At 37.8% G+C, this 25,510-nt stretch overlaps 1 protein-coding gene across 4 annotated transcripts in view; it reads right to left on the bottom strand.

Annotated features, from left to right (window-relative positions):
• LOC127425794 (mitogen-activated protein kinase kinase kinase kinase 3-like) overlaps positions 1–25,307 on the bottom strand; it is a 125,012-nt gene extending 99,705 nt beyond the window's left edge. For all 4 annotated transcript variants that reach the window (XM_051672048.1, XM_051672050.1, XM_051672049.1 and 1 more), the window contains exon 1: positions 25,066–25,307. In XM_051672048.1, coding sequence (XP_051528008.1) covers positions 25,066–25,161 — 96 coding nt within the window. In that variant the 5' untranslated portion in view covers positions 25,162–25,307. The remainder of the gene's footprint in view (positions 1–25,065) is intronic.
• Between the last annotated feature and the right edge of the window lie 203 nt (positions 25,308–25,510).

The following is a 25,510-nucleotide window of genomic DNA, read 5'->3' as shown; positions in this document are numbered from 1 at the left end:
GCATCTGCATGGACACAGGCCCAAATATTTCATGATTCAAGATTTTCATCACCTCTAAAGCTAAACACAAGCATGGGGTGCATTACTGATCAAGAGAGTGAACGACACACGACATAATCGACATCCACACAGATGGACAAAGTAAGACACTGTTGTTCGGTCTATCAAGACATTATTCAATTAAGATGTGAAGGCAGGAAAACATTAGATAAAATTAAGATCAAAGTATTTCTTTTTCCTTCTCCTAGCAACTGTGCGAGATCTGACAGCTAGGCGTTCGCAGCACTGAAAAGGGGGGGTATATTGAGATGGGTATTACCGGCAGACCACTGCTGATGACATCAAGAATCCCAAAACCACAAGCTGAGGTGTCTTAATTCTCATTGACAGTTTCTTTGGGCTGTAGGGAGAATAGTACACCATTTTCAACCAATGATGTGAAGCAATTATTTCACCAAACTCTCTTATGCAGAACACAAAAGGAAATTTTAATGAACATCCTTTTCCCCCATTTTTTCAATACAATATCAGTTAATAGTGACTCACTTTAAACCTTAAAAAGAACTCAAAAGTATCATAAAAGCCGTCCATATAACTCATGCATCATATTTGCAGCGACTCATGCATCATATTTAAAGTCTTCTGAATGCATTCAGAAGACTTTAAATATGTTTATTCCACCAAAAGTAACTTGAAAAAAAACATATTAAATACATACTGTACATACAGGCTACATGGAATATAATAATAGTACAAGAGTACAATGTGCCAGTAAAATATTTCAGAGCTGAACATAGCTAGAAAAGTATTCCATATTCCAGATTTCACTATAAAAAGTCTTTGATTTAAAACAATTTGTAATAATTTGCATGACTTTTCCAGGCCATGAAATTAGAGGCAGGCCAATATATCAGTTTTACCAATTAATCGGTGCAGACAGTTGTTTTTTGGAACTATTGGTTATCGGCAAAATCTCTGCCGATAGTTGCTGATAGTTTTTTTATTCCTCATCAATAAACCTCATCTTGTGAAATATATACTGTGTATATATATACATACACACACACACACACACACACACACACATACACACAGTTCTGACCCACTGGAATTGTGATATAGTCAATTAAAAGTGAAACAATCGGTCTGTAAACAATTGTTGGAAACATTACTCATGTCATGCACAAAGTAGATGTCCTAAACGACTCGCCAAAACTATAGTTTGCTAATATTAAATCAGTGGATTGGTTAAAAAAATGAGTTTTAATTACTTCAACCTATGTGTATGTAAACTTCTGACTTCAACAGTATATATTGTATACTAAATAGTAAATATTCATCTGGTGAATATATAGGCTATAAAAAGCTTAATTTGGTAATTAACATATAGAGCATTGTAAGTCCCCGGTGTATTTCGGGCTTGTTTATAGTTAAAGTCCAGCATAATGCACCAAAACTGAATTTTTCTGGTTATTATTGGGATTTTGGTTACACACTAAACTGCTTTTGGGATTTTATTCATTTTGGACTCTTGTAGCCTCAATGTCTGTGCCCTTCATAGTAAGGAAAGACTAAGAAATGCTTCATCATTCTATACATCGATTTTTAGAAAATTATTGGCCAATTAATCTACTATCGGTCGACCTTTACTTGAAATCACAAAAATTAAAATTCCCTGATATTTCCTGGTTTTCCATGACCGTGGGGACCCTGAATCAGTAAACTAGTCAACATATTCCAACACTGAAGTAACATCATCTGACTACATTCAGTTTCAAAGAAAAGAGATAAGCAATCAAATAGATGATTTCAATTTAAATGTTTTCTGCACACCAAGTCCCCAACTAAACTATGACACCAGTAAAATTGCACTATTTCATCTTATAGATAATAACGGCTTAATAAGTTTCCTCACAATTAAATCACTTTATGTCAGCAGCAACCCAGTGTCAAAAATTAACTTTTACATTTAGGGTCAATATTTGCCCCCTGTATTTGATTTATAGAGTATTATTTACCTTTATGAGGGCATTGTTTTTTCTAAAAAATTAAAACATAAAATGTGTCAGTTTAATCAATTCATTAAAATACATTAAGTCTGAGAATGTATTACGTCTGATTTACATCAACATCAACTGTATCAAAGGTTGCAAATAAAAAAATTCATTACGAGGGCATTTTTTGCCCCCACATTTTTATGATTTTTAATCCCATTTTTGCCCCAAGCTCCCCTTAATGTCAGACCATCTAGTGGCCACGCAGTGAGTTGGCAGCTGTATCAAAAAGTTTGAGCCCGTTTGACTCGCATTGTCATTTGCTCGTGAGATAGTAGCCTTGTGGGGGAGATATCAAATTTAAGGTGCTCGAAAGACTCGGAAAGCTGCTCAGATAAAGTTTCAGTGAGAGTTACAGATGGAACGGAGAGGAGGCACAATCTCGTAAAGGGCGATGGAAGAGTGCAGCACATGTCTGTGAGGGGAGATCTGCGAGGTCACGCGGGATGCGCTAGCTAGAGAATGAAGCCGCGCATGTCTCATTTAAATCGCACATGTAACTAATTTAATATTTATATATTCTAAAATATTGTATACTAATTTGCTGAATCGAGATTCATTTGATTTTTAACAGTTTAAATCAACCAACACTAACGATTCTCGATTAAAAAAATAATATTTCAGGATCGATGCATATGAATTGGCAGGATTAGTAATCGATGCATCGAGAAAATGAATCGCGAATCGTAACATCCCCAGTTACTATCATCTACCATTGTATTGAAAAGACGGACTGAGATATTCATTCAATCTTTTCTCTTTCTTTTCTGTTACGCATAGGAAAGAAAGTCATATGGGTTTGGAACAACATTAGGGTGAGTAAACTATGACAGAAATGTAATTTTTAGGTGAACTAGGATAAAGTTATTTTTAAATGACCCAATTAGGAACCTAAGAGTGATTTTAAATGAGTCCCTAACATGAATAATTTAAGTATTTATATAGCCTAAGGTTATGCTAATTGGCTAACTTTTAGCCAGCAATAGCCTACGATAGCATGCTAAATGCTAATTAGTAATTGCTCCCTGAATAAAGCATCATACAGCATATTGATAGTGTTCCCGTCCTTATAAGCATTAGTTCCACTCTTTATCACAATGGTAACCCAGCATAACAGAATCGGTTTTAAATCCCAAAATAACAACATTAAACACTATCAAGTCTCCCCCTTTTCTTATCTTGCTCAAAAATACATAAAATAACACTTAATTCCAACATCTTTACTCGCCGCATTAAGTCCCATGCAAAGCATGTTGTGAACTACAAATACCCTTCTCAGTTTCAGATGTCAACAAAAAATGTTCATGTAGTCCCAACACAAATGGATTAAGTACATTTCTAATTTGATAGTAGATTGAACATAATTAAATTAAGAACTGTGTTGCATTAGCTCATTTTAATTAAGTAAATTAAATTTTATTGCGCTGTTATTGAACATACTTAATTGTTTCACATTCACCGTACATAATGTAATCTAGTAGAGTGCACATTTTAGAGAATTACATTAATCGAAAGCAAAGAAAACAAGTTTAGAAGAGAAACACAATTTTTTTCATTTAGATCACAAATAATATAATTTAGTGAATTGGACAAGCTGGGTTTTTTTTTTTTTTACGTTTTTTCAGTATGCTAAAACATTATAAATAATCGTCCGGTTACTATGTCAGATTATACCGTTCTCTGTCTGCCATTATTGTAGATTTTAATGGCTGTTTTCTTGCTGTTGTGAGATTTTTCACGATATTAGCTGACATTCACTGGTTTGGGCATGATTTTAGCTCCACATTCAACAACCCTCGCTTCAGAGACTATGAATAGATCTGAGAGCCACAGGTTACAACAGGTTACAGAGGCACTAAACACGTAACTACATAAGCCTGAAATAAAATATTACGGAATATATCAAATTTAACAGATAACAGATACAGAAAATACAATTTTACATATAAAAGATCACTATGGTGACATTTTTGACCCTACATTTGAAATATCTGGGGTATTTTTGTCACTTTGTGGCCTTTTTTACCTCGAGTCATGGATAGTCATATTCAAAACATTCCATTCGGGATCAACATCATTCCATACAACTTTGTTCCGTTACTTCTAATTAAACTAATTTATTCTGGTCTAAACTGGACAGTGGCAGGGCTTTTGAGTCAACAAGTCAAACGAGGAAAGAATTCTAATGCATAATCAATAATAATCAGTACGTTCCAAGACATTCTGCTTAATGAAACAACTCAGCAGACAAACATCAACTGCAGAGAGTAATGCGTTCTTAAAGGAATGCTGCTGCAAAACACAGACGCATCCCGAGATACTAATGCAAAGATGTCACGAGTGATAAAGCTTTGCTGAGATCGTGAGGATTCAGTCTGAGTTGCATGTCAAAAATGCTAAAACACAACTGAAAGCTCCTCTCCAGAAGCCTGATGATTCTTTGCCACATATTCAAATTCATGTTGCGAAGTGCTTTGAAGGAAGCCCACATGCTGAATGCTTTCAGCTCAAAGATATGAAGAGCTGAAATCTATAAACACAAAGCGTATGGGATGTCACATTGATATGAGACGCATGAAATGTTGGGTCATGTCTGCACATTACGTCATCATTGCTTTGAATCACTAGTGCAAAAACACTGCTGCAAAACGAACACACAAAATAAACATTTAAGCCAGTGGTTCTCGAATTCTGATTCAGGACACAGATTTTGTATTGAACACAAAGTGGTGACCCATTACAGTATTGCTGGTCATATAAAAGTAAACAAAAACATCCTTCAGAATTATTAAAAGTACCATGAACTGCATAGGCCCAACAATATGCACAATTAATAACATGACATATGCTGAACAGGAAAATTAGCAATATTGTAAATGCATAAACTACAGTTTGTAATTTACTAGACACATGGAACAAACACTGGGCTAAATATTGCATTAGTACATGGGCGTCACTTTTTTGTTTTTTTTTGTTGTTGTTTTTTTTTGGGGGGGGGGGGGAATTGTGATGTCACAAAACTCATGAATATTAATTAGGTTATGCACAAATAATAAACATTTTCTGCTCAAGAACTGGCAATGTTTCTTCTGCATTAGAAAATGGCTAAAACAATGTATCATGCGCCAACAATATCAGGGCTCCAGACTGCTACGAAAATGTGACCAAAAATAAATTAAATCGCAACAATAATTTAAAATCTAGTATCCATTGGCGACAGTCTGGATGTGTGCTTTCATATGCGGTTTCGTCAGATATCATCTTGTGTGTTATTGAATACATCTTAAAGAGTGCCGGTGTGTCTCACGTCGCTTTTCACCCTTTCTGTTGATGCTATGAGCTCTCAGCAACAAACACAGCACGAGCCATGATGTCCGATTCGTGAACAAATGACTCTTTTGAACCGGGTCTTAATGATGATTCACCCGACAAGAGCTCGTTTCAACTCAGGAGCTCAGGTTAGCAGTTTGAAATCGAGTCATTTTCTCAGCGAATCAGCCGTCAGTGAGTTCACAACTGGGAGCGCAGATATTTCAGAATAGTTGTCCCATGTGTATTTCTGGCTTCTTTATAATTAAAAGTCCCTAGATGGGTACCAAATCTTTTCTTTCTTTTTTTCCTGGTTATTATTATTTGGGATTGGAGTAGCACAATAAACTGCATCTGGGATTTCATTCAATTTGCACTCTTGTAGTCTTTGTGTCTGGACCATCTAATCCCAGTAAAGAAAGACTAAGATTTTTTTTTTACATTTATATATATATATCAATTTAATATATGCACTCCCATATATATATATATATATATACCTGTTATGCAGATTCTGAAGGGCAGTGCTAAATAAAATAAAAAAATCTTTTATCTCTTATATTTGTATAAATTCTGAAAGGAGTGTGAAAACTTATGAGACAAAAGGGAAATGCACATTAGTGCACTCGACTATACAGGATATACAGTATATTAAACACCAGATTAATGAGCTATCAGATGTCTTTTTTTTTTTTTTTTTTTTGGCTTTCTATTTGTTTTTGAACAACAATCTAAATCGAGCAATTCTGTGATGTGGCAACTCAAACTGTCATTTGGCTCCTAAATGTTTCCATTTAGGAACCAATGGCTCCTTATACATTTTTTTTTAGTCTGGAGCCCGGTATATTGTGTCATCTTTAATAATAATACTTGACTTCATCACCCCCCGTTGCATTTTACGCCAATGGTGTGCGTACAAAAATGGGGGGGGGGGGTACACTTTTTTTTTTTTTTTTTGGAGTACCAATAACTCCAGAAGTATTACAGATTTCTCAATATCCTTTTAGATTCTGGTTCAGGACAAACTTTCCTTTTTGTATCACCATTTTTAAGGCTCTATATAGTTAAATCCCAGAGATAAGGAGCTCTCCATGAGGGTCCAAGCTTTGGAAAAATAACAAAAAAACTAGTTTTATCCCATTTTTGGACTCGCACCATTGGCGTATAATGCAAAATGGGGTGATGAAGTCTACTTATTTTTGTAATAGACCTACATATCTTTGTGTAAAAATAAAATAATGAGGCTGCCCTCATGCTAAGTTTATTTATTTTTTATATGTAGTTTTGCTTCTAAATCATAGGCGAAAATTGTCACTTTGACATCCCTCTACAAAATAATAGATTGTTCAATAAACATTAATAAATGGCATTTTATATTCTGGCTCTGATCAACATGTATCTATTTCTTTCATTAGTAAAAAATAAACAAATAATCGCAAAAAAAAAAAAAAAAAAAAAAAAGCCAGTGACCGCTGGCATTTAGCATTGTTTTCTTCTAATTTAAGCCAACTCTTCATAAACCATAAAACAGCTGTTGAAATTGTTTAAATTACACCAAATTAAAAAATAATAAGCAAACTTAGGGCTTCATTTTCAATGATCTGGGTGAAAATGGAAAGCACACTTCCTTTTCAGGTTAATCTGCCTGTAGCTAAATGGTAAAAGGGATGCAGATTAGTGCTGATCAATAACTTCATCAAGCATCCAGGACCAGCGTTCAATACCGTGCCTTGCAATCAGGCAAATCATATTGCCTGGTGTGGTTTAAAATGATGTGTTAATGATCCTGTATAATGAGCCCAAGAAAGGCAAAATTCAAGGATCGTGGGAAACTAACAAACAAAATCTCAAAAGTGTCAAAGTGTGAGCTCAAGAGCAGTGTTAATCTTGTCAATGGAATTACTGATGAAAATGTTTAAGAGATTTTTTGGATTTTGTCAACGAAAACAGAGACAAGACAAAGACGACGCATCATGGCAATAATCAAACAGTTTTAATTAAGCATACTGTTGATGAAAATATGAGAAAAAAAGAACACTGCAAGATACAAACAATGCACAAACAGAAAATTCGAGAAATAATCACGTGCACACAGATCAGCGCATCAGTGGTTTATTCTGAAGCGCACGCAGACCATGTTTATCTGTTATCTATTAAATCGCAGCCTTTTGCGGTTTATCAATCACATATGACCATATTTTTTATTACATTTTTATTATCTCCCCAATTTGGAATGCCCAATTCCCAATGCACTCTAAGTCCTCGTGGTGGTGTAGTGACTCACTTCAATCCGGGTGGTGGAGGACGAATCTCAGTTGCCTCCACGTCTGAGACCGTCAATCCGCGCATCTTATCACGTGGCTTGTTGAGCGCGTTACCGCGGAGACATGGCACTGGTGGAGGCCCACGCTATTCTCTGTGGCACAACTCACCACGCACCCGACCGAGAGCGAGAACCACATTATAGTGACCATGAGGAGGTTACCTCATGTGACTCTACCCTCCCTAGCAACCGGGCCAATTTGGTTGCTTAGGAGACCTGGCTGGAGTCACTCAGCACGCCCTGGATTCGAACTCGCGACTCCAGGGGTGGTAGTCAGCATCAATACTCGCTGAGCTACCCAGGCCCCCCACATATATGACCATATTAGAGGTCGACCGATAGTGGATTTTACTGATACCGATAACAAAGGTGGTGGGAAATGCAGATAACCAATTAATTGGCAGATAGTTTTTAAAATCGATTTATAGAATGTCAAAAAAAAATATTTCTTTACTATGACGGGCAATAAAATTAAATAAAATTTCAGATGCAGTTTTTTTGTTTAACACAAAATCCTAATAGTAACCAGAAGAAATGAAGATTTGGTGCATAACACAGGATGAAATACACTGGGGACACTTATTTTGAAATGACAAATTATGAAAAAGCTATCAGGATCCATCGACATAGATTTTTGCAGATAAAAAGTTCCAAAAAGCAACTATCGGCACCGTTTATTCAGTAAAACCGATATATCGGTCTACTTCTAGACCATATAGCCACTTTGATGTTATTTTGATTAACTGTGCAGCCCTGACGAATCATGAAATTAGTCTATTGATGCGCTCTATTTGAAACTTAATGGCCAAATCACGATTATATTGTGAATATTCGATATATATTGACCAGCCATACACACAGTAAAATATTTCGGTTCTAATTTCTTCACTTTCACAAATTATTTTAATGCTCTTTGTGGGATTTTAAACACACGAGCCATTATTTCTCATGAGGCAATACCTCTTTCGTTTCATCATTTTATCACTTATAAATACTTAGAAATAGAGTAAGCTTGAACCCGCTTTGACCAGAAAAATTTGCCATTACACAATCGTTAAATTAAAGTGAAGCCTGAGCACTTTGCGTTCACTACCAAAGTTTACATTTGTTAGTTTATATTTTCGTGGGAGTTTGTTGTCGATATTTTTACCCAGACGTATTAACTAAATTTTAAAGACATTTTCGCCAAAAGACAAAAATTAAGATTAAAATAAAAAATGAACACTGCTGAAGAGTATAAAACATTTGATCAAGGTACATTTACACGGGTCGGCCGAGCTACAGGGCAAGTGCGAGTTAACTGGCGCAAACAAAAACACACAAGCAGTGGAATTAAAACCACGCAAAAACAAACACAGACCGTCTCCCCCACCCCGCAGCGCTAAAGCGCGGAGCAAGAGCCAAAAACTCCACCTGCACAGGTGCAACACTCAGTGGGGCTGCGAGCTGCTGCTACCATGTCAGGTAATTACAGAGAGCTGGATAAATCACTGCAAGCTTGGCCCCCGACCAGTCGAATCTAGGTCAATCATTTTCTGCACTGCCTGGCAAATTTGATGCCTTGTATTAACAATTTACTGTGCCAATGCGGCACTGACCTCTGATAAACAACTCGTTTTCCTCTCTAATGTCTTTTCTGCATTGGTGTTATCAAACATTTCATCAGATTCATTATTCATGCTGTATTGCAGTTAAACGCAGTACATTATGCATCAGGAGCGTGCCTGTGCTTGCTAAAGTATGATTATGAAACTACATTAGTACACTACAAATGAGACCATTGCCTCCTCAGAGTGTCCCATCAACAATATACTTTGCGCATATAAATTGCTACTAAAAATGTGCATTTCAGCCTCATCAGAATAATTTTGTAATCAAACATGATTAGGTAAATCACATTCTTGTCCAAACAAAGTTAGGATCTCAGTCGCTCGGACTCACTATGGGAGAATACAATTTCTCACCACGGCCGCATTTGTAGGACAGTAGATTACTCTGTCACGCTGCTCGGTATTTATGCTTACTCACGAAAAGGATGTGGGGAGGTTGAGACTGCTTTAGTCTCCAGAATTGGACCCACTTAAAAGTAGGCTAGATGGCAAGGACGTTCTATTAAAAGGGCCAGTGTAGTCCAGTCTGTTGTGAATTTCTAAAAGTCGTGAAGGCATAAAACACAGGAGATTACATAAGGTGTTGAAAGCTACTTCCTGTAAAAAAAGAGAGAGGTGATAAAAGAAAGAAGGTGCGATGGGTTGAGTGTGCTGACCTCCGCTTTGTTACTCCCGTGAGGTGTTTCGTGGTTTCCAAGGGAAAGGGTTTGAGGACTATGGCTTGTGCGGAGTCCTGGAACCGCTTTCTTGGAATGTCTACAAGACAGTCCGACACCTTTCTGAACAGACAGTCCCAAAAACAATGTAGAAAAGGTTCAAAAATCTCCGTAAATGCCAGTGGAACTTGAGGAAGGAGAGATTGCCAAACACACAATTCCAAAATCTTCACAGTGTTGCTGTATTGATCAAGCAGTCTTGATTACAGCTGTCTATAATAATACATTTTTATGAATGTTTCCTTCATACAGTGTTAATCTCATCAACATAATAACTTATGAAAGCATTCGTTGACAAAAGTTTTTTTATTTTATTTCGTCAACGATAACGAATACGAGACGAAAAAGACATACTTTTATTAAAGCATTCTGTTGATGAAAATATGGCAGTTCAAGATATAAACAGAAGAAGAAACATCTAGAGAAACATTAGATATGGATTCATGTAATCCAATATGTTTGGGATTCCCCCGCTTCAGCTGCGTGAGTTGAACGCGCTGAACACCAGTAAAATGAACCGCTTTAAAACACGTCAATTATCTCACTCAAACACATCCTATTTCTACATAAGATTAATCACTTTATCCACAACATATATGTAATATTGCAACTCAAGTTACGTGCTAGTCATATATGCCTAATTTGCGTTGCATAGCTTGTGTTGTGAATACGCAGTTTATGGAAAAAAACATGCTACATGCAATGCAATGTTATTTGTATTATATATTATTTGAGCTGCAACGTTGTTGAAATAGTCATTTTTACCGTCCTTTTAGGGTTTGTTGACGAAAATTTTTGAGATATTCGATATTATGCCATAAATGCTGTCGATTGAGCTTAACTTGTATTGAACCCAGAATATTCCTTTGAGTAAATGTTTATAAATTTGTTCTAAATGTTGATATTTTTGATCAAAGTGTGGTCGGTTACAGTTTGACACACGTTTTCGATATTTTGCACATTATCAACTAAAAGACATTATTTTCATTGACTAAAGGTAATGAATATGACATCATGAAATATGGACTAATTTTAAAGGACATTTTCGTCAAAAGACTAAAACAAATATCTAGGTAAAAATGAACGCTGCATTTATACAGACTAGATTTCGGTAGACAATAGGCATAGATACTATGAACTAAGGCTACACAATTAATAGAATAAGTAATCGCCACTACAGCCACTAACTAATCGTGAAAAATGTCAATTACAGCTTGACATTGATGTCTACTCCTGTTGTGCCAAAAAATTCTATTTACAATGTGTTTGTGACCGCAGCGGATCATTAATCAATCACATACATGCTCGATTTCTGTTTAAAATATTGTCAAAAATGGAATATCATTTTTGTTTTTTATGCTGCTAAGAGGGCCAATGTGAACTTGACTGTTTATGTCTTGATTTACTGATATATAAAATGGCAATACAGTAATTTAGAAACAGTTCTCAATCCAGTTTTGGATTGAGAATATGCCATGCATATGCTCCAGAGAAAATAAGTATTTAATGTCAATTCTATTAATCAAAATGAATCGCAATTTCAATATTAAGAGAAACAATCAACAATTCAGATTTTTTCATAATTGTGCAGCCCTACTATGGACAGGAAAGCTTCTTAAAGGAATACTTGGGGTAAAATATACCTCAAGCTACTTGACAGCATCTGAGGCAGGTTTTTGATTATTACAGAAAATAACTTTAGTTTCATCAGTTTTTAATATCAAGCAAAACAGTATTGCACAAATTTACAGTCATGCACTTACTTCTGTAATGGACTGAAACATTTACTTCTTTCTGTTTTTTTGTGCACTTTTGTACACTTTTTATGTTTGCCACTTTGTATAATTGATACTTTATTTCAGTAAAGCGTTCCTCTCATTGGATCTTGGACATTAAGCGTCATTCTTTTTTTAATTTAAATCAGTTTAGAGTGCATGGGGCCATAGTACCATACTCGTGTTTTTTTATTAAAAGAAGAAAAATTATTTGATCTGTAAAGTTGTCTAAATTATCCTTTATTGAGTTGGGACTACTTTCCCAAGTGGCTGAACTGACGTAATTCCTTAGTTATGACAAACACTATGTAAATAGTACTCACGTCATGTCCCTTTCTGCTATCCTTAAGCGTATTTTTCGGAGGTTTCCAGGTTTGCTGGATTTACATAGTCATGACATAAGCTGAAAGACTGGATGTAACTTTGCACAAATAAGGTATGCCTGCAATTCTAAACCAGGCTCATGCTAACACGTTGGCTATAATGTTAAGATATAATTTTGAAACATTGTGGTGTACAGTTGATGTATGCCATCATCGATAGAGTTTACGTTGTAAGTAACCAAGAATATTCATTTAAAGAATAAAAAGATGAAATGCACATTGCAATAAATGAAATGTAGGCTAAGGTAATAAATAGTCTAATTGTTTAGCCTACATGGCTCGATTTGTTTCCATGCGATTATCAAAATTAGACCTTATTGCAAGTTCGAATCCAGGGTGTGCTGAGTGACTCCAGTCAGGCATCCTAAGCAACCAATTGGCCCGGTTGCTAGGGTGGGTAGAGTCACATAGGGTTAACCTCCTCGTGGTTGCTATAATGTGGTTCTCGCTCTCGGTGGGGCACGTGGTGAGTTGTGCGTGGATGCCTCGGAGAATAGCGTGAAGCCTCCAAACGCACTAGGTCTCCGCGGTAACGCACTCAACAAGCCATGTGATAAGATGCGCTGATTGACAGTCTCAGATGCGGAGGCAACTGAGATTCGTCCTCCGCCACCCAGATTGAGGCGAGTCACTACGCCACCATGAGGATTTAGAGTGCACTGGGAATTAGACCTTATTTTTCGAGTTAATTCACAATATATTTTATATATATATATGAATATAATTGTCAGAACTATTGAAAGTCAGGGGTTGCGAACGTGTCCCAAAGCTGGCCGATACCAATATCTGAAGCATGATAGTATTACAGGATGGAGCACAGCCCACTTGTTGAAACAGGTGAATAATTAATGATATTTTTTTCCTGACAAAGTCAATTCAGAAATGTCCCGACATCAGTAGCGCAGCAGGGCTACACACTTAGGGCATACATCTCAAGGAAACTTTAGCATCTTGTATTTCATGCTGTCAGAATGTTTTCACAAATGCAGAATGCAGGCCATTCGGATCCCAGAACCATCTTCCTGTATAATCTGTATGATTGAAGGTGACTAGTCCAGTTAGGAATTGCTGGATGAGTGATTATCCATCTTGGAAGCAATGCTGTATTTCATTTGTGTGGCGGGTGATTAACCAAATAAAGGGAGAATTGGGATTTTAAGCTACAACCTTCCGTCAGGTCAAGCCAAAGCCTGGGGTAGATGTTTCTGGCATGAAAAGAATTCCCCTGACCTTTGCAACTCCACCTCGAAAATCTAAAAGGTGAAAACTGTGATTAGGCTGTTTTTAGGTTTGGGTGCATTTGCTAGGGGGCATGTTTAAATAAACCATGTTTGTACATTCAAAAAAGATATATAGAGCGAAATGGAATGGAACTGAATACAGTAGTCTTGAGTCCTTGTTTTTAAAAAGTTGTCTTGTGGCAGGACACTCACAAAACCATGCATGCTGCAACACAATAAAGGGCTCCGAGGGTGTTTTTAAAGATTTCCTGTTTCAGTAGTGTAACAGGTAAAGGATGGGCAAGGAGGAGGCAGGAACCGGCTGAACAGTCAACAGAGTTTAATTAGAAACTCAACATAAAACAAACATAAACAAACACACACACATGCAGCCGCTTGCATCTCTCTCTCGAACTGGCGCCTCCAGCTACCCTTTATCTCACTCTCCCACTGATCAGCTGATTCAGTGGTGGCCTTGCATCATCACGGCCCGGCCACACCCTCCTCCTCATCACACTTTTCTCCCGCCTGATTCAGGCCGGGGTGCCACCGGTCTGACCATCTCTGGAGGGAAGACGCTGCCCTTCCGGCTGTTCTGTCAGCCGGTGGTCCACCCCACCTCCTGTGAACCTGGGGGAGAGATAAGGGGAGGCGTGGGGAAAGGGAACAGTCGAGCGGAGACACACAGAGAAAGAGAGGAGAGAGAGAAGAACTTGCTCGCCGGCTCCCAGACCTGCTGTCACCCGGTCCTCAAACGCTCCTCCGCACTCTGGCGGACGCCAGCTTGCTCCTCCCCCGGCAGACGGCCCGCCCCTTAACCTCCTTCCTCCAACCTATCCCATTCCCCCGGAAATGGTGGAACAATCCCCAGAGACCGGTGCCCCAGCCTCAGGGGTTTAGTAACCCTCCTGTCTCTCTCTCCCCCGGTTCTACCCATTCTTCCTCACAGGTGGGGGAAGCTGCTACCACCGGTGTGGGCGTGAGGTTCGGGTCGGTCTGTTGGAGTTGCAGGGAGCTGGGTCAAGTCCGTGAACAGTGCCCGGTAATGGAGCTGGGGACGTTGATCCGGGTCCCCGACACTCCACGAGCCGCCCCCGATCGAGCTGGGACGTACCAAATACCCGTGAGTATTGGGGGGGTACATACCAAGCCTTGGTGGATTCAGGTTGTAACCAAACTTCTATTCATCAATGCTTGGTTCAAAATGGGGCATTGAATACGAATAATCGGGTGAAGGTGAGGTGTGTGCATGGGGATATTTACGATAATTCTGCCGTGACCGTCACTATTCTATTTTGGGGTCAAAAGCATAACATTGAGGTTTGCGTACTAATTGGCCGGCTTTTCCTGAACTGTTAAAAGGTTTGTGTGTGGACTGGGCCGTCTTTTATCTCCCCCGATTCTCACTGTGCACATAAAAACAGTAATTAGTAAAAATTAATCTCAGGTGGATGTCCTTACCACTTTCTCTCTCCCCAGACGGGCGCTCGACCACGCCCTCACCTCCACAATGGTATACCCAAAATTAAAGGCTTATAACTTGTTAAAAAAAAAAAAAAAAACAAGGAGGGTTTCCTATCATTGTAAAGAAAACTTTTCAAATTGTTTAATTATATAGATTATGATCAATTCTGAGACTATCATCCTAAAAAAACAAAAAATTGAGCCAAAAATTTACTTTTCTTCTTATTTTTCTGATTTGACATAATATATCTCAGGGTGTAAATAAGGTGGCTCTGAAAACTGCTTTTGTTTTGTTCCCAATCGTGCCAACTGAGTAAAATTTTGTGTTGATATGTCAAAGCAATCAGAAGTTATATCATTACAAAAATTATTTATCCTACTGTCCAAAAACATCTCCATACAAATAAAACAATAATATTACACAAAAACTAATTACACATGTAAACACAACAATAACTAAAGGTTTGCATAGCATGCAGACATGATTTTAGTTATGAGATTTACAGAATAAGTTTCATTCTGTGCCATTTGAGTCATCACTGAGTCTGTGTCATGTACTCGGCGCCATCTCCTGGTGGCCATATGTAACAGTCACCAATCACATGTCTCTCTGGATGATTTTTGCACGATCTGAACCCAATCCAATTGGTTTAGCGTTCAGACTGCAAGATGCCAGACAGCCAGATGCTGTGCACTTTGTGCTTCATGTCGATTATCTAATGATCTATGCATCCGATTATCTTGTGTGTGGGCTTGTTTTAAAAAAGATAATCACCTCCTCTAAGTAACAGTATGTGATATTTTATGTTCCATTTATTTTTCTAGAAGTTATAATGAAAACACGGCATATGAGCAACACTTGTTCACACAAAACATAATTGTCAAAGACATACAGTATTCTTAGCTAATACTCGCTATATTTATGTCTGTGAATAGAACAAATAGGCTCATTGTATTCTACTCTTCAAGAGCTTTCCAACAACATATGACACATGGCTATTTGATGAGTCTTATGTTTTTACTGATTACAATAATATGTACAGTGCAAAATTATTAATAAATTATCAAAATGGAACACTTCTTATTTGTCAAAGCACTTGTTCAGTTTTGGAAACAACAGCAGAAAATAGCGCCCTAAACTGACGATTGTTATGAGCAACATGGCATAAATATGGCATTAAGCCTCAATAATTTGCTGCAACTACAATACTATGAGAATGCTTAAAATGACTGACACCCGGAAACGTCAAGAGACCGCAGCCAGTGGACACATTTTTGTTTGCTGCTTACAGAGTCTAGTGCTGTCACAGAGACCGCAGAGATATCTCACGACACTTATTTCATTTATATCTTTTTAGAGAGTAGTAAACTTTTTGCATACCTTTCCATGAAAAAAAAAGTTACGTTTATTGCAAAATACTCAGATATATACCAATATATGAGTAGTTTTAGAGTGTAGGGAGAACAACTCGATTGCGTCATTCGCAGTGTGTCATGTGAGTGGGTGGTCACTTCATGGCTCGTTTGCCATTAACTCTCTGATCGGTGGATATTTAGCATCAGGATTCAAGGGTAGTGTAGATCTTCACCAGGAAATCCACTATTAAATACGATTTTTTTAATGAAAATATAATAATGTGAACTGATGGTTTCAGCGGAAGCATATATACCATTGATTAACAGTCTCAGAGCTCACAGTAAGTCTGTCTTGACAGGTTTATAAGTTACTGATAAAAATCAATTCGTCTATGGAAAAAATTAATGGGATTTTTGCTTCCGGAATCCAACTGTTGCACTCTATGGTCAAAGACGTCAATCTGAATGTGCATGGCTGTAACTTTCATGCTTTAACACAGATGAATTTAAAGACACAAACTTTTTTAACATGCAAACTGTATACCAGCTAAAGAACAGCACACTGTCAGCATGCTAATTAAAGCACTGCTGCTAAAAATATTAAAACTAAAAAAGAATATAAGAACAAATCTAGATAGTCAACCTCATTAATCGACTAGATGGTTGTTGGCTCGCAAATCAACCATTGGGACCCCATCCCTAGTGCAATGATGTTGTTTATTCCTTAAAGAAAGCTAAGATTTAGTTCTGATGTGATATAACATCCCTGTTTATCTCTATTCACTGTTTTACTGTCTGGATAGAAGTCAGCTTGTTTTTAGCCAAGACTGCAAGCTACTGTTTATACTAACCTGGCCTTTCATGAAAAGCCAAACTTCCTGCAGGAACAAGAATTTGTCTCTAAAGGAGGCCAGGGGAAAGAAACAACACATACAAAACCACACACTCATTTTCTCACAAACAAGGTGTTTTGATTACACAACCATCTTTTCACAGCAATGGTCGGAAAGCGAAGCAATAAATTCTGCTTCAACCAACAAGCCAACTCGAATTTGAAGCCTACAATGCTATACACTTGTCTCAACACCCATGAGTTCCTCACTCTCACTTTCACACACTTTCATCCCTTTTAGACATTCTTTCCATCATGCATTGCTCGCTGACAAGTCCTCAAACTATAAACACAAATATGGAATCAATACCAAAACCACTTGCCGAATAAAGAGAAACCAGAGAACTATCAAAATCGCCCCACTAAGACTTGACACAAAGCCAATACAAGCTAATCAGACTGGGTAATTAGTCATATGCTTACCCAGACACAGTAGGCTTTTTGTTCAATACTTTACATCTCTGTATGCTTTCAGGCCCTTTAAAATCCATCAGGGACATGCTGCTATTACATTTACTTCAAACTGGTAAGAAAAACAGGCGTACCGAGTACACAAACACACCTGGTGAAACACCTGTTGAAAGCTGTATGGTATTTAAACCAGCAAACCACACTTAAGCTAATATCCTCCTTTGTTTATAAGTGGAATAGGTTTGTGTAAAGGATTCAGGTCTAACAGTAAAGATTATTAAAATCTTTGAGAAAATATTTGACATCAATTGAGCAGTTTTATTTAAAACCATCATTTGCCGCCTGTCGCGATTATTAAATAATTGGTTATTTGATCTAACTGCGCTTATTTGAGATAACCGCGTATGCACTTCAAATTCCAATAACATTTTAATGCCCAAATAAGAGAATTTTAAGCGAATACAGAAATGCCATCAATGGCACATTTGTGTGTCATTCAGTTGCACTCCTAACGTCAACCAGAGCACCTCCTCAGCAAAAAGAGAGTTTTAAGTATTTAGAAATATTTTTAAAGTTGTAAAAAATGGTTAAATATGTAAAAATGACTTCTTTTTTCTCCCCAATTTGGAATGCCCAATTCCCAATGCGCTCTAAGCCCTCGTGGTGGCGGAGGATGAATCTCAGTTGCCTCTGCGTCTGAGACCGTCAATCCGCTCATCTCATCACGTGGCTTGTTTGAGTGCGTTACCACGGAGACCTAGCGCGTGTGGAGGCTTCACGCTATTCTCCGTGCCCCACTGAGAGCGAGAACCACATTTTGGCAACCACGAGGAGGTTAACCCAATGTGACTCTACCCATCCTAGCAACCGGGCCAATTGGTTGCTTAGGAAGCCTGACTGGAGTCACTCAGCACGCCCTGGATTCGAACTTGTGACTCCAGGTGTGGTAGTCAGCGTCTTTAAGTTCACTGCAAAGTTCACCAAACTTGAACTCCACGTTAAATCCGAGAGAGAAAATTCTTTGTCAATGGAAGTCCATCACGGATTTTCATTGAGATGACTATTTGGCCCATGGAATTTCGTCGTGCAAAGGTATGTGTGACCGTGCCTTTAAAGTGTACGAAGCACACATGCACCTTAAGAAATATAAAAATGTATATGACAATTAATCGTGAAAGCCCTAAAAGAGACAATTATCGTCAGCAAAATGTCATAATCGTGACAGCCCCACTTTGCCATCAAATTTGGAAATGTATTTCATGACTTACTCATATGCAGGCCCATACAGAATCTGCATGTGCAGAATTCCACAAGTAAAACTCTACAGATTTCAGACACCCATCATTCACAAATCTGCATACATTTCCTGCTTCTTACATGTTGGTATATTAAACATTTGAGCTAATTTGTTAAGGCTGTCAGTAGCCATTAAGAATGTAAACTTGACAATTTACGTAGTTAAGGACTATTTTGCCAAGTTTTAATCAATTACGCAGATTTTCCAACAAAATCAGCACAGAAAATGCCTGAAGAAAAGTCTGCAGACTCTGTCTGGGCCTGCCCATATTATGGGGCTTTTCCACTGCATGGTACAGCTCGACTCGACTCTGTTCACTTACCTTTTCTGAGCTTGTTTTTCCACTGCAGTTTAGTGCAGCCCCAACGTGGGTGGGATTATAGGCTGATTGTCATAGTTGCAACAACAAACACACAACAAAGGAGCAATGGTGGATATCAAAGGAATGGTGTTCTTGATTCTCAGCATGTGGCTGTTTTTCACAGCAAGACGACAAACACTGTTTCAAAAGAGGCTGACGGCAGCAAGACAAAATACCGCTTAGAGAGTTTGGGAAATCACCAAAGCGCAGACAAGGACATACCTGTGTTAGCTCAAAGACGAGGCACGAGGGCAAGCTAACCTGCCATCTAGCTTATAGCAATGTCGCTGGTAGTGACGATTTTCTCTAACCAATCAGTGATCTGCAGGGTTTTGACGTCACATTTAGTATTGGCTCGGCTCGCTTGGAACCTCGACCGAGGTGGTACTAAAAAAAGTACCAGGTATCAGGTACTATCCACAGTGGAAAACCCCCAAAAAGCGAGCAGAGTCGAGTCGAGTTGAGCTGTACCGTGCAGTGGAAAAGCCGAAAAGGTAGACCGATCAGGGGCGTAACAGTCACTTTAAAAGTTGGGGGGACACAGCTGTTAGTAGGTGGCTTGCACAGACCCACACTTCTATTTTGTTTTTATATATACAGGTACTTTAGTTTCAGTTTTAGTAATTTAGTTTTGAGAGTTAACAGAACACTTCCAGAGTGTAGATCAAAGCAAGACATTTGAATTTAAGCATGGCAAACTTACACAACACACTTAAAGTAAAACGAAACAGTTGAATATTTGCACAGTTTACTTAGACTCAGCACACTTGTGCATAATAACATTAACATAATGGTTTGAGATCCAACAAAGTCACAAAGAACCAAACAAAAGCAAATCAAAAGTATAAAAGTTAAATGTATGAAAATTTCAAATGAACTCAAATTCATGTTAAACACGAAATCTTGTTAAACTGTTAATGCTCACTGTACCGACGGCGGGCACTCCATCACGTTGTGTATATATGTTTACATTTACTGCATACGATATAAGTGTCTTGTATAATCTTGAAATCCATGGTCGTTTGTTAAATATAGTATGTTATCCATTCAACCACAAAGCCAGAAGCCGTTGCAGCACAGAAATGATCCAGATATGGACATGAAGAAAAAAAGTGCATCACATCAGAGACCATATGAATGGACTTCCTCATTCGGCTCTATACGTATAAACTCTGTGTAAAGTGAAAAAATAATATTTAGTCTGATGAAAGACGTCATGAATATATAGATGACTACGAAAATGTTTTCCAAGCTTCCAAATATTAGCTTTCCGCTTCATTCTATGAAAGGAATCCACATGAAATCAGTAAAAGTAGCTGTTATAACAACTCAATGATGACTGATAGATATTTGCATTACATTATGTGTCATTTGTAATGTTTACATGGGCTAATGCTAACACTAACCCGCTAGCACCTTTGCCATAGTATTGCACCTGTTACCCCAGTATGCCATCCTTCGCCACAGTAGGAGTTAATATCCACCAACAGCTGCTGCGGTTCAATTGGGTCTAATAGAGCAGACGTGATAACAATGACGGTGACCTGTATCATCATTTATGTAAAATCCTGTGTAGGGTGTTTCAACCCCAGAAACAGCACTTTTTGGGCAGTTTCAGCACAATTTGAGCGAAGTGCCCATGGACAGCAGCTTTTTTCTGGGCAACCAAAAGAACCCTGAAATGAAATTTTTTTCACTGTGGGATTTAAATGTATCCAAGTGGCTCGAGTGTTTTGACTACGTTCACCAAAATTCGTTCAGATCCATTTAATGATTCAGTGACCATTTCTGGTGATACCAGAAGGTGGTGACAAATGAGTGTCTTGTGTGAAATGAGTTAGTCACTGAATCAACGATCAAAGGGAAATTTTAATCCTTTAAAATGTGTATGTCTACAGACCTACAAAGACACTTTAGTAGAGGTTTTAAGCATTATAATAACAAAGCAAATCTATCATATCCCTACAGTTTGTGAGCTGCTGAGCATGACTTTTATCAAAAGACAACAATAATAGTCTTATAATAATTATAATGAGTTTCAATAACGTCCATACGTTTTCATGTATAGAAAAGCGTGTCTACATATATATTCACTTCAGTAAAATGCTGAAGTGTACAGTGTGTCGACTGCCCACCAACATAGAGGTAAAAAACAGGAGCTGATATTAAAAATAGCGTTACATATTTAACACAGATCTAGTAATCTGCTTAAACTGGCAAAAACAACCTATCAAACCATTACCTCACAAACATAATGTAAAAAGCATAACTTATGAAGACTCATTCGCTGATATAAACTCCATTTACAACGTGTGCTTAAAAGAAGGATTGTCAATCAAGAAAGATATGTCGATAAATACTCTCGTTTGTGTGTTCCTCATCTCTAGATTATTCATTTAGATCAACATCAATGGCGACAAAAAACAAGCATTGTTGAAAGCAACTTTGTAGAAATGAACGGAGCCACGTTGATTAGACTCTCTGACTGATGGCCTATTACGTAAGGTTTGTTTCGGCTCATGAAACTCACCTGTGATTGGCTGGATGGTCACTCAATCAGCCCAAAGTAACAAAACGCAAAGAATACTGTATACAAATCCACCATTTGGACTCGGTATGGGTTTAGTTTGGAAAAGTGCGGGAGATAAAAATAACCTTTTCAAAGAGCTGCTACGCCCTTGAGACCGATATATCGGTTTTACTGATTAATCTGTGCCGATAGTTGCTTTTTGGAACTATTGGTTATCTGCAAAAATCACTACTGATAGTTGACAATATTTTTATTTTATTCCTCATCAATAAACCTCATCTCGTGAAATATATGCTTATACTGTATATACAAAACTCTTCATCTGGTGAATATATAGGCTATAAAAAGTAGGGATGTGCGAGACTAGTCGACTAAACGGTTCTGATGCTGGAATTACTAGTCGGTCTATATTTTTCCCCATTAAACTGTTCAACATTTTTACACATTTACATGTTTATATTATTACAAAGGCTGCACTGAAATTACTGTCATGTTAATTTTACACATTTTAAATATAATTAATAATAAAAAATATTATTAAAAAAGAGGATATCTGGAACAGATGGATACAAAGTTTCATTTCACCTCAGGCTTCGCATGATTCTTCCCTCTCTTACTCACGGCGTGCGCAGAAAAATGTCCTCTCGCAAGATGACCAAAGTAGCTCTAGATATCAATTCGGTGGTGGTGTGGCAAGCAGATTTCCGAAACGTTGGCGTGCAAGTTGCTATTGATGTTTTCACATCTGAGTCTTCTTTATATCTGTGCGTGCTTCCAAATTTATTTTCCCACCAAACTGGCTTTTTCAAGAGCAGGATAATCGCCTCAGGTGAGTCAGCTCCCGTCTTTCACTGGACCATGTTGACGTTAATTTTGCTCTTCAAAAATGTTTGCTTTTGATTAAGTAGCCTAGGAAATGACTGTTTTAGTCTAGGTATGACATTTTTTTACCCTGCTAATCAAGGAGGCTATTTTCAACGATGTGCCGCCTGCTTAAAGGATCTTTTATTCTGTGTGCACGTCATGTTTAAGACAATACATTTGGTTTATTGTACATTTCAAACAGGCATATTTTCTATAGCTATTTTTTTTTTTTTACATCATAACTGTTATTGGTTAACGTTCTTAATCTTAACCGAACAGCTGTCATATTAGATCATATTGCATGTTGTGAAATATGTGCAACTTTTGAGCCCTTTTTTTTCCCCCCTCATAGATTTGGCTTACCTGTTAAATACTTTCAACAATGTCCTGACTGTTTTAATATGTTAAGTAACTTTTACTTGGTGAATTCCATTTAGAACAGGCTGGGTTGCTCTATTGGTCCTGCACTATTCATTCAATTGTTTTTAATAAATATGCCTGTTAAATATTCACTAACATTGATTCAACAAATGCGTGTCATGTTCTATATTTACTGTACAGTGATCATAATGCAAGGCAAGCACATCACAGATAAATGCCCCTTGTCAGCAGTATTTTAAATGTTTTTTGACTGTTTTCTGAGGGTTTCTTACTTTTTAGACTAGCTGACTCATTTCATTTAACGTCAGTGAAATTAGTGGTTCTGCAAATCCCTAATAAAAAGCTTAATTTGGTAATTACTAACATATAGAGCACTGTAATGGAGCCAAGTACTCTGTGTATTTCGGGCTTGTTTATAGTTAAAAATCCCGTGTTATGCACCAAATCCTTATTTTTCTGGTTATTATTGGGATTTTGGTTGCACACTAAACTGCTTTTGGGATTTTATTCATTTTGGACTCTTGTAGCCTCAATGTCTGTGCCCTTCATAGTAAGGAAAGACTAAGAAATGTTTAATCTTTCTATAAATCTATTTGTTTTTTTTGTTTTTTTAAATTGTCGGATTAATCAGTTAACAGCCTTTTCCGCCACCTTGGTTATCGGTATCAGCAAAATCCACTATCGGTCGACCTCTAGCCAATATGCCACTAAATGACTCATTAAAGGAAAATTCCAGGTTTGGTACAAATTAAGCTCAATCGACAGCATTTGTGGTATAATGACGACAATTGATTACCACTATAATCATCCCTCCTTTTCTTAAAAAAAAACAGCAAAAATGGAGGTTACAGTGAGACACTTACAATGGAAGTGAATGGGGCCAATTTTTGGCGAGTTTAAAGGCAGAAATGTGAAGCTTATAATTTTCTGTTAAAATGTGTGCATTATTTGAGCTGTAAAGTGTTTTAAATTGTCGTTTTAGGGTTTTCGGCACAACAAAGTTGTAAAATTGGACACATCTTTACACAGAAAAGGTTAGTAGGTGATTTTACCACACTAAATTCATGTTAACACGCATATTGTTTACGTCTTCTGGCTATACTTTTGAAACCGAGAGTATATTAATGTTTACCGATTGGCCCCATTGACTTCCATTGTAAGTGCCAAAGAACTTGTATTGAACCTGGAATATTCCTTTAAAAAAAAAAAAAAAAAAGGCAAAATTACCCCACAACTTCATAGATATGAAGTCTTGCATTTACTTGATATATTTACATTTGATCTTCTCCCCAATCTTGAATATTTGGGCTACATCCTCAAGAACTGTAACTAACTGCATATCTGTAGCTCTACCGCATTCATCTCTGTTAAACCAGACAGTAGCCAACATAATCAGTTACCTGTTATCTAAAATCCATCCAACCAGCATAAACAGATGCACTTATCTTAAACATGGTAATCCAATAGCACACTCTGTCAGATATAAACAGACAGTTTCTGGAATAAGTATTTTCAAGACAGAATGACCGCAGAATACATCACATTAATTTCTGTCCAGCACTTGTAAACATCTTCCAAGTCAACCACTTTAAAAACAAATCAGCTGCCCAGCAGTGATTACCCCCCATCGTTTCCATGGCAACCCCAAACTTATGCGGTGACATCACAAGGCCTTCCTAACACGGCGTGCGCAACTTTGTAACAAATGATGCGAGTAACATTGTAACAAATCCGCGCAGTGACGTCATTCCCTCTCTATCAAGTAGAGTGAAATAATTTAAACAAGTTGTCGTGAACTCAAGCTCGAGGCCTTGTTTATCCGGGTGTAAATCCACGCAAAGGGCTGCAAATACATGTCTAACAGCAGAACGTTGTGAAACAGCAAACTTTTGACAGTTCGGTGCACAGTGTTGTGATGATACTGATCGGTTTATTGACTGAGGCGAATGATCTGATGATTAAAGCGATCACTCGGTCCAGTTTACTCTTCACAACAGCATATCCACAACATTTAAACTCACACGTGCCTCAGATGGGCTTCAACCTAAAGCTCGGACCCTTTCAAACAAACCGGACTGTCCAAAAGAAGGGCCTTGTTTGCATAAAAACACATTTTTACCTTGTAGACATCCCCGTAGGTCCCGCTGCCTATCCTCTGGATAAGCTCAAAATCCTCTTGCGGATTTCGCCTGGACAGATCGAAACTGGAGTTCATCGTGGACACTCCGGTTTCTGTCTATCTATAGTATTTTACTAGGGGCCCTGACAAGGACGAAAGGAGAAAAGCGGGGAAAAATAAACATACGGCGTCAGAAGACAATCTCAGGCTCCGTACTCGACTGTAACTTTAACATGGCTTCCCGTGAGCTCCAGTGCGCATGCGCTGAGTGGAGGAGGAGGATTGGTTATGGTCAGATGACTAGATGACGGACAGACTCCACCAGATAACCCAGATCATTCCTTTATTTTAAGTTCTTGTTTTAAAGTGTAAAACAAGCTCACGTGCACTGGTTTTTATATTAGGTTTGTTTTGATTTGAGTTTTTAATATAACAATAATCATTT

This window comes from Myxocyprinus asiaticus, chromosome 35, assembly GCF_019703515.2.
Source record: "Myxocyprinus asiaticus isolate MX2 ecotype Aquarium Trade chromosome 35, UBuf_Myxa_2, whole genome shotgun sequence".
Classification (NCBI taxonomy): domain Eukaryota; kingdom Metazoa; phylum Chordata; class Actinopteri; order Cypriniformes; family Catostomidae; genus Myxocyprinus; species Myxocyprinus asiaticus.
The sequence above is the reverse complement of the archived record's forward strand: the minus strand, read 5'-3'. Positions and strand labels throughout refer to the sequence as shown.